Source organism: Dunckerocampus dactyliophorus, chromosome 11 (genome assembly GCF_027744805.1).
Source record: "Dunckerocampus dactyliophorus isolate RoL2022-P2 chromosome 11, RoL_Ddac_1.1, whole genome shotgun sequence".
In the NCBI taxonomy this organism is placed as follows: domain Eukaryota; kingdom Metazoa; phylum Chordata; class Actinopteri; order Syngnathiformes; family Syngnathidae; genus Dunckerocampus; species Dunckerocampus dactyliophorus.
In genome coordinates this window covers 882,986-897,155 of record NC_072829.1, presented here as the reverse complement: position 1 = coordinate 897,155, position 14,170 = coordinate 882,986, and the positions used below count along the sequence as shown (strand labels likewise).

Sequence of the window (14,170 nt, the reverse complement as noted above, 5' to 3'; positions counted from 1 at the left end):
GGGAAATGTGGAATAAAGAAAAGGTGCACGTGTTCAGCACACTCGTTTCATTGTTATGTGCATCAGGTGCACAGGGCTGCTTGCAGAAGCAAGAGCGTGGGATCCAACACTCAAAACTACCCAAGGGATGGAGAGGAATGGGATGGTGCAGAGATGGAGAAGGGAAAGTGGTGAAGGTGAAGAGGGAGAGCAAGAACGCAGGATTACCGGCAAAGGTGATGATGCCAGGTGGTTGAAAAGGGAAAATGGAATAACGTAAATGACAGAGCCTGGAATTGAAAAAGTAAAATATAGGACAGTCATGGAATACATACTGAAACAAGACCCCGCAGAAGGGCCCACGGGGCCACCACTGACGGTCAGGACGAGCTGGGAGCAAAAATAAACATCCCTCTCGTCTATTTTCACTCTGAACTTGCACAACGTCAGCGGGCATCATAAAACGCTTGCTAATATTAATGCAGTAAAACACAACACGGTGGAAACGCACACTAACACTCTAAACTAAGCTAACCCTGCTAGCTGCTATTCATGCTCCTGAAGAGAGGTGTTTTCATAGAGATTCTGGAACATCATCCGCCGGGGGGGGTATAGTGCACAATCAACACTGTGTATGATGAAGATGGTGTACTGCTGACCTCCACTCGAGATGTTGTGGACCAGTGGAAGGAATACTTCGAAGACCTCAATTCCACCAACACGTCTTCCAACGAGGAAGCAGTGCCCGGGGACTCTACGGTGGGCTCTCGTATCGCTCGCGTTCACTTTCCAGCGAGGGTTGGACTCTGCCATTGCTGCCCTTTGTCACCGATTCTGTTCATGATTTTTATGGACAGAATTTCTAGGTGCAGCCAGAGTGTTAACAGGTTCTGGTTTGGTGGCTGCAGGATCGGGTCTCTGCTTTTTGCAGATGATGTGGTCCTGTTGGCTTCATTGAGCCGTGACCTTCAACTCTCACTGGATTAGTGTGCAGCAGAGGGTGAAGCATCTGGGATGAGAATCAGCACCACCAAATCCGAGTTCAAGGTTCTTGCCCACAAAAGGGTGGGGTGCCATCTCCGGGTCGGGGATGAGATCCTGCCCCAAGCGGAGGAGTTAAAGTACCTCGGGGTCTTGTTCCTGAGTGAGGGCAGGATGGAACACAAGATGGACAGGTGCGGTGATGCAGCCTCTGCATTGGCCCGTTATGGTGAAGAGCTGACCCCAAACGTAATGACCTCAAAACCATGTCTCTCAACTGGACTGAGGGAAGTCTGGGCTTCCCTGCTTAGGCTGCTGGCCCCGCGACCCCACCTTGGTTAGGTGGAAGAAGATGTATGGATAATTAATCCATGTGATTGGTATCGTCTGATCAGAGCATCCCTAATCTGGATAGATACGGGTCATACCTGACCAGTGCCAGCCTTAAGGTGCAAGCACGTGTAGCACCTATACAACATTTTTTATTTGATGTATTTTGGGTCATCAAATATCAGGCTAAAATTGTATAAAAGGTATGTAAGGGTTAAACACACTTGAGACTAAAGCAGTTATGGCAAGCATAGAGTATATGAAGAAAAAACACACATGATCATAGTTTTGTGGTATAGGTGAGAAAGGGAAATGGGTACAAAAAAATACCATTACTAATACAATGTACTTTCACACCCTTAGTAGTATTGTACTTATATCACTGGGCCAGTGGAAAATAAAAAACAGCCTGCCAAAAAGAGTCAGACCTGAAAAGGCGGGTCCAGCTCTATCGGTGCGCCCCATACGTTTACACAAGGAAGCCCGCCCCCTATTGTGCATTTCAAAGGCTCAGCAGTACACAGACTAAAAAGTCAATCCCCAAACAATACATCTAAAACGCTCCTTGAAATGTCCCCTGTAATTCACCAGAAGAGCTAATCAGAATTCAGCACTAGTGTATTATTACAAAGTCCAGGAGAGCATTAGTCATGTTCTTGCGTCTTATTCTATGGAGGAGGAAGTCTATCCAGCACACTAGCATTGAGTGGGACATGATTGGATTTTCAACACGCTGCTTCTTCTTACCTGCTTGATGGCTGTCACTGTAATCACAAAACATAAGGGTAGGCCACTGGTGACTGGGCTGGTGGGGGTGTCCACTATCACCTGTTGAGAAATAAGAAAAGTAGCGTCTGGGCTCTGCAATAACAAAGTTGATAAGCAGCACACTATAGCCTGTTTTAGTTACGGCAGATTAATATGGATGCTACGCAACATCACAAGATTTCCTGCAATAAATAAATAAATAATCATATTTTCATCTTCAATGAATGAAAGAATAGGAACTAGCCCACCTCAAACACATCCACCTGGGAAAAAAGTACACACCAAGATGGCAGCGCCTTCGCCCCAACAACACTCACTGAGGCGTTTGGTGGACGATGTAAATACACAGAAAGTCACGCTCTTTGATAGTTGAGAAGGCAGCGTTTCAAGAAATGCTCCAAATGTCAGAAAGCGCCAATTGCGTGTGAGACAATACATGTCACAAACGACGATTCCACAACAGCACTGAAAGATGACATCTTAAAAGGAACTATTGCATTATTCATATTTATTAGATATGATCATAATATTAGTGTTTAGTCACGCTCCAAAAATATTGGCAATAATATTTAGAGTCAATTTGTGGGACAATAAACATTTTAGAATTTTGTGACACAGTTAAATAAAAGTTTGCTTGTCCAGTTCTATTTTTTTTCATTGTACTCTTTTTAAAGTCAATGTTAAAATCTTGTCTCGTGTGTCGTCTCATCTCGTGAGTTGGGTGTCCCGAAACACCCCCACAATGAATAATTCAATCATTTGGATGTTCAGCTTGAGTTTGCAGGTTTTCTGCAGTTTATGTGTTGTGTCCCCCTCAGGCTGATCACCATGCCTTCACTCAACAGCAACGTGTAAGTTACCATCTTTCCATTGCGGATGGATAACATGAAGCACGGCCTAATAACAACCTGTGAACTGAGTATTAAGGCCCTGTCCATGTCCACACAGACACGTTCCTGGGCTGGCTGGGAACGGATCCCTGGGTGGAGAGGATGTAGTGTAATACACAAGGCACGCCTACGTGTGGCGCTGTAGACAGAGAGAGGGAACCACGTGACGCTCCAAATAAGTCCGTCATCTTCCACTGTGGAAGATGAATTACTTGGAATTACTTCTACGAGTCATTTTGGAGACTAAGACAACAAGGGGTGAGTCACGTCCATGGAAATATCACACAATACTACGTTGGCTTGTCGTCAAAGCTCACTTCTGGTCACGTGACGGCCATGGGTCGGTGATGTCATCTTTTTCAAAAAGTCGTGGATTTGCTCGTTTACACAGAAATGACAAGCTGGAGTTTTCAGGTCACCAGAAGGCTGTGTCCGTGTGGATGAGAGGCTGAAACCATGAACTACTTTGCCGTTTTGACCTGAAAACGTTTCTGTGCCCTTAAGATGTTAATTAAGAATTTAAATGTGTCAGCTTTTTTGTCCTTTTCCTCCCCCACCCGCAGCACTCTGGTCATTGGTTGCTCATTTGCGTGATTTAGTGTGTATGTGTGCGTATGTGGTGACTGACTTCATAAACTTGCTTTATAAAAAACCAAAAACATCACTTGAGTTGAGTTGAATTGCAATGTTAAGGCGTTTGCTAGTTGAATGGACTAAAAGTGTGTTCCAGTGCAGATGAGTGGTTGGTTGTGGTGGGAGGAATGAGAGAGGAAGCGGTTTGGTGGGGCGAGGCTTCTAAATGCAGGGTGGAGTCTAGTCTAAGGCTGTTACCATGACTCCCTCTGAACAGTCAATCAGTGAGAAGCATGGGAGTAACTTCATGTTTTTGCTAGAGATTCATCTGCAGGCATGCCAGCACTAATGTGCTTCCAAACGTTACTGGACTTACCCAACTGGTTTAGCAAACATGCAAAGGGGAGCATGGGAGTGTTACAATTTGGTGCGGTAATCGGGTAATCCCAAACAGCCTGTTGGAGGAGTACCACCTGACCAAAGCTTTCTGCTAAAACCCTACACACACACACACACACACACACACACACACACACACACACGGCCCTCTGTAAACATCACACATTTTCACTGGAATTTCTGATCCTGGTCTCCCCACACTTAAGCCCATCTAAGGAGTTGTGACAGTCTGGAGCATAGAAATGAGTCCAAAAATAAAAAACAAGAACAATAAAGGTTGGTACGATAACTTTGATGATTCATGGATTGTTGTTCATTGCGTCCTGAAGCAAAGGAGACAAATTGGAGTGCACTACTTGACTGCAACCAGCAGAGGTGCTGTTGTTTCAGTGACAACTACTTTGCTGTCTGAACAAGTCCAACAAACACACCAACAAATCTGCTCTGACACAATGTCTCAGCTACAGACACTGGGAAGGAAACAGGAGCTCAGAAAAGAGATTCACCCAGGCTAGTGAAGTTAGCATGCAGGCTAGTGAAGTTAGCACGCATGCTAGTGAAGTTAACTCACATGCGAGAGAAGTTAGTCAAGTTAGCATGCAGGCTAGTGATGTTGGGGAAGTGTTCAGAGTACGTCTGACTGGTAGAAGGCCTCGGCAGGACCCAGGACATGTTGGACAGACTATCTCTATATTATATATCTTTCTATATGAAAACGCTGCTGCCAGCATTCATGTGAGCCATGACATAAGGGCATTGGAGTCTTTGTTGTTTTCCTGTAAAATGTTCCAGCAAACCGTGGTCTTGGTCACATGACGTGTTTGGAATGGAGGCTTGACTGATTAGAGGAGGTTTAAAAAAAACAACATGAAGCTTCTGAGGACAGCATGTTCCTGTGATACAGCAGCCAGATGGTCCAACCACAGCATGGAGAGAGAGAATGTGCTACAAAGCCTACTTTCTAACTAACGTGTTGTTTGATTCATCATTTTTCGCCTCTGTGACAAATTTGATGGCAAATGCTGACTATAAAAAGATGTTTTGTTTTTTTCCTCCACATCCTAAAAATAATCCTGTTTGATCTTTTACTAGAATACCTTGTTGTGATATCAGTGCAATAACCATATTTGGAAATAGGAGGGTGTCAACACCCCTTTGTGGCATTAATAGTACTGCTGAAAATACACACAGCATGCATGGAGTACACACAAAATACACACAGCATGCATGGAGTACACACAAAATACACACAGCATGCATGGAGTACACACAAAATACACACAGCATTCATGGAGTACACACAAAATACACACAGCATTCATGGAGTACACACAAAATACACACAGCATTCATGGAGTACACACAAAACATTGCACAAGCATACAGTATCTTTGGAGTCTCACAATTCCCAAACTAACATTCAGATATGATTCCACTCCTGCACCAAATTTTGCATGTGCTGGAGTGATATCGTTGTGGCTGTGCCAGCCTGATATCATAGTGGGTATCATTGTGGATGCGGTGACGTGATTTCATTGTGGACATGCTGGTGTTGTGGAAGCACTTGTGTGATATCGTTGTGGACGTGCTGGCGTGGTATCGTTGTGGACGTGCTGGCGTGATATCGTTGTGGACGTGCTGGCGTGGTATCGTTGTGGACGTGCTGGCGTGGTATCGTTGTGGACGTGCTGGCGTGGTATCGTTGTGGACGTGCTGGCGTGCTATCGTTGTGGACGTGCTGGCGTGATATCGTTGTGCACGTGCTGGTGTGATATCGTTGTGCACGTGCTGGTGTGATATCGTTGTGAACGTGCTGGCGTGGTATCGTTGTGCACGTGCTGGCGTGATATCGTTGTGCACGTGCTGGTGTGATATCGTTGTGAACGTGCTGGTGTGGTATCGTTGTGGACGTGCTGGCGTGATATCGTTGTGGACGTGCGGGCGTGATATCAGAGCAGCACAGATCTCCTCATAGGACTGTGGAAGTATGTCAGTGAGAAAGACTGACGAGAAGGATCCCCCCAAGTCCCAGGGCATTGTTGTGTGTGTGTGTGCGTGTGGATGTGAACCTTTGCATCCTCCTCCTCACTTTTACACTCCCCCTGCATTCTCCTGTCTTCCTTGTTGTCGCTCCTCCTTTCCTGTCTCCTATTCTCTCACGGCATCTTATTCCCATTTGATCAAATTCCAGCAAAGACACGCAGGGCTATTTATAGGAGAGTGGTGCTTTTTTATCAGCCTGTGCCTATTTGTGGCTCTCAGAATCACACAGAGGAGCTTCCTGGCTGCTGACGTTAGCAGTGCAGCGCTGCAGAGAGAGCGAGGGGGGGTTAATAGAGAGAGAAGAGAAGAGGGGGAAGAAAAGACACCAAACGACAAAAAGGGAAGAGAATAAACGAGTGAGGAAAGGGTTTGACATTTGCTTGATGGTGCAGAGCTTGCATGGCGCCTGTGAACATTTCCATCTGTGAGATATCATGGGGGGGGGAACAAGTGCATATAAGGTCTGTGTACCTGATTTCTTCCCCTCCTGCCTGTCTTGCTCTCTGATATGTTGGTACGCTGCTTGGTTAGGAAATAAGAAGCCTTGGAGAGACGTTGGATTAGTGGAGAAATGCCAACTGCTCTGCAGCTTGGGTAAACACTGTCAGCAAAGCCAGGACCCCCCGCTGTGCCAAGCATCACAGGCATTCCCTCAGCCACAACACCATGTTTCAACACAAACAAAAAAAATCTTATTTAAAAAAAAAAAAAGCTACATTCCAAAGTCAGACCAACTTGCGATGCCATTCCTCCATGACGATGCTTTGGATTTGACTAAAAGAGCATTTGCAAGATGGCTGATACTTCCTCCGTGCTGAATTGTGGCGGTATCATTCATCAACTCACTGGAGGAGCAATCGCATCAGTTGTCTATTGCGTGTGAAAATGTTGTGACTTTTGTTTTGCCTTTGTGGATTTTTTTGAGTGATTCAATGCATTTCCATTTAAAAAAAAAAAGCCCCCCATCAACTGAATTCATCAGTACGTCCCACGAAGAATGAAAGCATGACGAGTAGATGAGATTGTGACGGGATGATAATATCACGAGTTCACAGTATTAGACTTCCAGCTTTGTAATGTCTTATTTTGAAATATCTTCTGTTTAAACAACGTAACAGAACATGAAGTGGAACATACGCATGTCAATTAAGTAACAAAAAAGTACGTGAATTCAGGGTTTACGTGTGGCGAACTGCCACAGCAACCTAAAAGCCGCCACACCTTGAAAATGAGTTTATTTTCATGTGAAAACAATGTTAGGTAATACATTGTATGAATGGACATACTGTAGGTATGGGGGGGGGTGTTAGGAGCCTCTAAGATATTGTGCACCTCATATCGTGTCAAATGGGGCTCAGAAAGACAGCAATGTGCAGCTGGGTGTCGTCAGCATAACTATGGAAGTTGACACCAAGTCTCCTGATGACCCGTCACACAGCCAGCATGTAAACGTTGAAAATGCTAACAGTCATCAGAGATCATTTCTTTTTACTGTCCTCACGTCAACTCACACTGTATCTGGAAAGTCATCCATCAAGTTCCACTATCTGTCCTGGAAGATGTAAACACACACACACAGCATATAAACACCAAGCCGGTGACCACAACACGCGGTCTCCTGGGTCAGTGTGCCAAGCGTACACACTCATCATGTCATTAGGACCCATTAGCTGGAAACACCACAGGCTGTTGCATCAACAATGTGTGGCCAGAAGAAAAATGTCGCTTGATAATGATGGAGTTTCCTTTGTGGCCCCGAGACCTCACCTAGTTCAGGGCGTCACTTCATTGAGTCAATACGTAAGCAACTGCAATGGATCAGAAAGAAGGAAGGCAACAAGTGCAGGGTTCCTCTGGCTTTCAAAGTTCCAGTAAGCAGATGTGTATCTGACTCACTGATGATCTCTTTTGGTATTGGAGTAATCCTTTTTTCATTTAAAAATGCAAATATGCTCTGATTTCAGCATCTCAAACGTGAACATTTTTCCATCTTTGTAAACAGGATATTCACACACACCAGCTTTGACTTGGGATGAAACACCGATGGACATTTTTGCCTGTACTTGCAAGTGAACTCTGGGGCGATTCACTTCGCTTAAGCTCAAATGTGAACACCACATGTGCCAAAGACAAGAACCAGTGTTAAAATAATAGCAGAATACATGTGTGAACAATAAACATGGAAGAGAAAATGTCAAGAGAAGCGCCGTTTCTCTGTTTTACTCTCTCCCCGTGTGTGTGTGTGTGTGTGTGTGTGTGTGTGTGTGACAACAGCGCTCTTTTGGAAGCTTTTTGTTAAATCTAAACTGGAACCAGGACAGCAGACCACAAGTGTGAACATGCTGAAAGAGCATTTAAAGGAAAAGTGCACTTTTTTGCAGTTTTGCCCATCATCCACAATCCGTATGTGAGACATGAACATGTCTCTCTTTTCTGTGCGTTCTAAAGATGTAAAAACAGCTAAAAAAAGAGGCAGCCACGTAATGGGACGCACCTATTCCGCCTATGAAGCATTCTGAAAAAACCTCCAAGAGGCGCCAACAACCCCCATTTACATAATGTGACCTGCATTTTAACAATTCCAACAGCTAATTGTTCGGCACCATCTAGACATTAAGGCCACCTATTTTTCGCATTAAAAAAAAATCACATTTTTCTCAAAAGTCCCACTTTTCCAGAAAACGAATGACCTCTTAAGAGACGCTGCTGCTTTGACATTTCTCAACCGATTCACCTCATTCCAACATCATCTCATTCAACTAAGTCAGGACATTCGTGCTATCACTAGCCACAGCACAGGTTGAATGCCTTTCAAAGGCATTCAGCAACTACTTCCACATTTTTCAACAGATTCCAACCGTTCCAACATCAACATGGACACTTTCCTGTTCACAGCCTGGATAGAAAACCACAAAACCTTGGAGCTTTTTTAGAGGGCTTTATAGTGGGAATAGGCGTATCCCATTACGTGCATTATTAGCTCCCTTATTCAAGAACTGTGGATGATGGCAACATTCCCAAAAAAGTGTACTTTTCCTTCCAAAAAGAAAGGCCGTAGCTATGCAAACAGAGCATGTGTGGTGTGATTTAATGAGCCTGTCTCAACGCCCACAGCTAAGTGTGCCAGGTGGGTGCGTAGTGAATGAACGACTGCTCACCTGCACCAGGAAGATGATAAGGAAGTAGAAATTGGCAATTCTTCTGAACTGTTCAAACAGGTTCTTTGGTAAAAAGTTCCACACGGTATACTGTGGAAAGAGAGACAAGCAAGTCAACAGATAGAAAAGCTTGTTGGGGGAGGGATTTGAAGGCATGTGTGGATGGCGTCTGGAGAGGGAAGAGCAAGGGCAACTGGAATAGGCAAGTCACGGAGGCCACATGTTTTGCACTGATTAAAAGCAGAGATTTATCGCCTTCATTTAGATACCCTTGAATAGCGGGACAATGAACTCCTGACATTGGCAACTCTTTCAGGGTACTTTCTGCACATTTGGACTTGACTCCTAATATCATTCGGGCCTTTATGTGCTTACAGACAGCCCAAAGATGCCCTGCTGGCAGGACCGCACTGTACGACTAACACAGCGTCAACACCGCATGGTACACGCTAACCGTGGAGAAAGACCCCGTCTGCTTTTGGCTGTTGCCTGCTAGAAGAAGATACATTTCATCCAAGAGGAGACTGGGGGCAGCATAGAGAGTAATAATGCACCATCTAGACTAGGCATGGGTACCTTTCACATTTAAACCATACGGTACCGATGCCAGGCACCTCACAATTGGTATCGGTATGAAATAGTACCAATTTCCTGTAGTTTTGTGCGTGGATTATGGTAATAAATGTTTATTAGTTTCATAGTAACATCTAAACATTTTTATTTTGGATATATAAACTCTAACAAGCGCATGGTTGTTGTTGGTCGCTAAACTTGAGCCTGTTTGCCTTTCAAGTTTGAGAGTCGGTGCCGTCTGCAACCGCGACCCAGCTATTGCCTACTCTTCCACTCCTTCAGTCACAAAGATGCGTTCAGGTACCGAAACATGGTACACTTTGATTTTACGTGAATCGGTACTCGGTAGTACCTGCAGAATTCTGTCGGTAACTAAAAAGTACCGAATTCGGTACCCGGAATTCAAAAAAGTACTGAAATGGGCACCCTAGTCCAGACCAGGGGTGGCCACACCTTTGGTCTCAATCTTGGTTTTTAAAAGTAACAAAGGCCAGCAGCATGAAGTATACGTACACATTTTCATATTATGTGAATTTCTCTTGGAGATCAATGAAGTATCTATCCATTCATCTATCTATTATTTCTACATCTATTCATACTTTTGTGTTGTGACATGGGTTATGAAAGTGATGTAATATTGCTATTATGGTTTCCATGTTAACGGAATTGGCAAGTAAAAACAGGATTTACTGTCAAAAGTGGAATCTTGCAGAAAGTGATATACTGGGAACAAATTGATGTCATCGTGAGGAGAAGGACTGTTTGTGTGGGGAAGTATTTCCCCGGTGGACCACTCAATCATCAATCTCGAGCTCAAAAAAACCCTTATCAGCCATTTTGTATTTGTAAAATGATAAAGGTTTTCCAGAGACCTCCGTGGCGTCACACCGCCTGCTCGGAGCATGTGCCTGAATACGGTGCACTTTGCTGGGCCACAGCAGGTGGCTCCTCCCCCTCTATACTCTGGTTCTCCTGGTAGTAGTGATGTGCTAGTAGTGATGTCATCATAGGACTACTCAACAAATCCTAATTTCTTCCAGTCCTTCTTCCATCCACAAACTACACTTCCATCTACATTTAAAAAGTAGATATAAAAAAGTTAGGTTATTGGTATCATATATTGGTCTTAAGAAACATAGCTATCAGTATCGGTTTAGAAAAATATATCGTGCAACATTCGTGGTTCATTTGGCCTAAAAAATATCCCTTTAGCATCAACTTGTGGGACAAGAAACATTCCAGAACACATCTGCGTTGTTTTGTGACTGTCCAGTCATATTTTCTTAAAATGTTCAAATCTTATCTAGTGTCATTCTCGTGGAAAGACAGGCATTGCAAGTGGCAAGCAGGCACCATGCAGTGGCAAGGGGGCATTACTTAGGACGCTAGAGTAACGCAAACACACAAATGCAAAAAGAAATACAGAGCATGAGTGTCCAAACTCATTCCACAGAGGAACAAAGACAAAACATGTAAGGATGTGGGACCACTTATGTTGTCTTCACCTTTTCTTTACTTCATTACTATATGCTAAAAAAAATAAAGAGATCAAGCCGAATAAAAAACTATTTGTAAAAAACAGCCTGCAGCTTTGCTTTGTGTTGTGTTGCAGCCGATAATGCAAATCATTTCTCATTTAATGTGAAATGCTTAATTCTATGATCAGAATATGCTGCAGGCCATTAAAAAGAGACTTGCAGGCCACAAATGGCTCAGGGGTGGGACGCTGGACACCCCCGATGTAGAGATGCACATATACAAAGCAATAAGGTGGCGTTTATGAAGACAGTAACTCAGCATAGGGAGGCTTTAAATGCAGCCACAGCAGAACAGTCCATCTAATTTTGCCAGAGAAAAGAAGGGCAAAGTAATGCGAAAAGAGGGTGGAGGGGGTGGCCAGGGGGAGGGACAGAGCGGGTACTCAGTGGGATGGTGCAATAGCAAGTAAGAGTAGAAAAGGTGGCGACGGGCCAAAGCAGAGTGCAAAAGCAACAGCGTGACGGAGAGCCGAGCATGGAGGAGCATAAACACTACAGGCGGGGTAATTAAAGTCTGTTTACCCTGACATACGGGCAGGACGAAATTGATGGGTCCATCCTAACTGGGGGCCTCTGTACCACAATAAATCCCAGTGCTACCCCACCACGGGAGCCCCATCCCTCTATCACCTTCCATACCCGTAGGGAGTTTGATGCTGCACCAGGACTGAAGGTTGCCATTTCAAGTAAGGGTGGGGGTTGCAGTCTCTCAGGGCCCAGAATGATTGCAATGAATTGCCCACCCCGCCCTCCTGGTACATTAATAGCAGACATGCATGTCACTGCCAGAGCTCCCCTGACACACTAATAATCGACTTTTGTTGAAAGAGAAGACGAGCACATGAGAGGAGGCATAAAGAAAGATGCGCCACAGTCTACGTCTCCACTCGACTATTCCCATCCTCATTACGGTGGGTCGGGCACCATGGCTTCCTGCACTATTCTGCATTCACATCGACCCCGTGCAGTTCTCACGCATGAAGGCAATGATTGTCTTGTCCAGTCGCCCCAACGTCTCCACCGTCTCCCTCTGGTCCGTCATTGGCTAACACGGCCCTCAAAGATGTTCTTATGACGTGGTCATAGGATTGCAGCTTCCGTTTCTTCATGTTTCTCATGACGTTCCGTTTGGTCCGATGGGCCGTCCCGCCAATAGGCAGGGTTCGCCTACCGCAGCTCACTTCCAAAGCACTCAGTCTTTTGGTATCTTCAGCTTTGAGGGTCCATGCTTCACATCCATGAAGCACCGACAGGCCACACCAGCGTTTTCACGAGTCTTAGATTGATGCTCTTATGGAGCGCAAGGTCTCACCACCACAACACCACAACATGCGGGGTGATCCTAGAAACCATCTCGTGATTACATTCAGCATACCGATCGATGACGGAGTCTTCCACCTGTTGCAGCAGAACGCCTCTGCAATAAATGTTAATATGCTGTGGGATCCGGGTATCTGCCATCATTTTAGTCTTTTCTGAACTTATTTCCAGGACGTACTCGCTTTGAAGTGCTTCTGGCGATGTTGAGGCTGTAGCCTCCACTTTGCCGTTTATTTTTTGCTGCCCTCAGTCTCCACTTGGATCAAAAAAAATCTTCATAGGTGGACAAGAGCGACATACTGTGAAGCGAGTGGCGGCTTACCTTGGATGACACGATTCTGTTGTCACAAAACTTTGGCGGAGTGAAAGGCTCACTGGCAGAAGGTGGTCGATGACCGATATAGATCGTCCTGCTGTCTACTCTTCTTTCTTCACCTTTCAGCTGGAGGGGGGAGCAGAGCACAGAGGACGGTGGTGGGTGGGTGGAGATGATACGGACATAAAGATGTCGGACATGGAGCATTTAAGGCTACGTCACAACAACACATAATGTAGAGTATATATCAGCCTGCTCTCTCACGCCGCCTGCTTACTGTCATAAAAGCAGCAGTGGACCAGATTCTACATTTAACATGTGTCTCTAATTTTCTCAGGAATTTTCCACACTGCTGCATTTTCTCTGTCCACTACTTTCATGTGAGGCAGAGAAATTCCAGTGCCAGGATATTTAATAAAAACAAAATGCTATTTGACACCAAGCGGATCAACACCAGTCGGACTAGATAGGACTTAGGAGGCAGGTCCAGACAGGAATGGTTGTGGTTTCAAATGATGATGGTTAGGATACTATGGAGAGGGGCTTCTGCCTGCCAATAATGGTGGTTTGGGTGGTATCACCTTTGTTAGCGTCCCATTCAGGTCTATGTAGAATACTGCATATCATTCACAGCGTCTCTGAATGCTGTCCTCTGTTCATGTAGCCATTTTTATGCTTGAAAATGTTTCAAAAAGACCTAACATTTGCTTCAATATGCATATTTTTGGTCAAGCACAGCATGAGTTATTAATTAGTATCGTTTTGAAAAACCGTGATAGTGTGCAGCTGTGAAATGTCAAACAGCCAAGTGGTGGGGGACGCCAGGACACTGTTGTATCCGCCGTTTCAGTTGGCTGATCAGGTTTTTTGTGTGCTAGATGTTTTTTTTTTTCCTTTGGTCCAACTAGCATGTGAAATGTCTTCTTCAGAAAGTCAATGTTTGTTTACAAGTGAGCTCAAGGGAAGCTACGACACAGGTGGGAGAAAAAAGGAGTGTTTGATTTGCTCACCCACACAGTACGGGCAATCTCAGCCTCAGGAGCCTCTTTTTTTCGGTTATGGTTATTTTAATGTTATCAGATTTATCGGTATCTCGTCATAAATCCCTGATGTCGGTATCACTCCAATAATTATCGTGCCCCCCAATTTTATAGAAGGAGATTGATGATGTTCACATGTAACTTGCATCCTGATATACATGTACTACGTACATAAATACTATTTAGAAATACACTATTCTAGATTTAAAGAAGGAGGTAGATCTTTGGGACTCGGTCACTTTAAAAGTAGCTGGCAGGCTGA

The 14,170-nt window shown here is 44.6% G+C and overlaps 1 protein-coding gene across 39 annotated transcripts in view; it reads right to left on the bottom strand.

The window, feature by feature from the left end:
- Window positions 1–14,170, bottom strand: part of atp11c (ATPase phospholipid transporting 11C) — a 67,735-nt gene that overhangs the window by 28,537 nt on the left and 25,028 nt on the right. For 37 of the 39 annotated variants that reach the window (XR_008572853.1, XR_008572855.1, XR_008572854.1 and 34 more), the window contains exons 2-4: window positions 12,875–12,994; window positions 9,122–9,211; window positions 2,038–2,118 (exon numbers count right to left, since the gene is read on the bottom strand). Coding sequence is in view for 32 of the 39 variants with exons in the window: in XM_054791756.1 (XP_054647731.1) it covers window positions 2,038–2,118; window positions 9,122–9,211; window positions 12,875–12,994 (291 nt within the window). In the remaining 7 variants the exon portion in view is untranslated. The remainder of the gene's footprint in view (window positions 1–2,037; window positions 2,119–9,121; window positions 9,212–12,874; window positions 12,995–14,170) is intronic. The other 2 variants (XM_054791770.1, XM_054791759.1) reach the window with 1 other exon arrangement.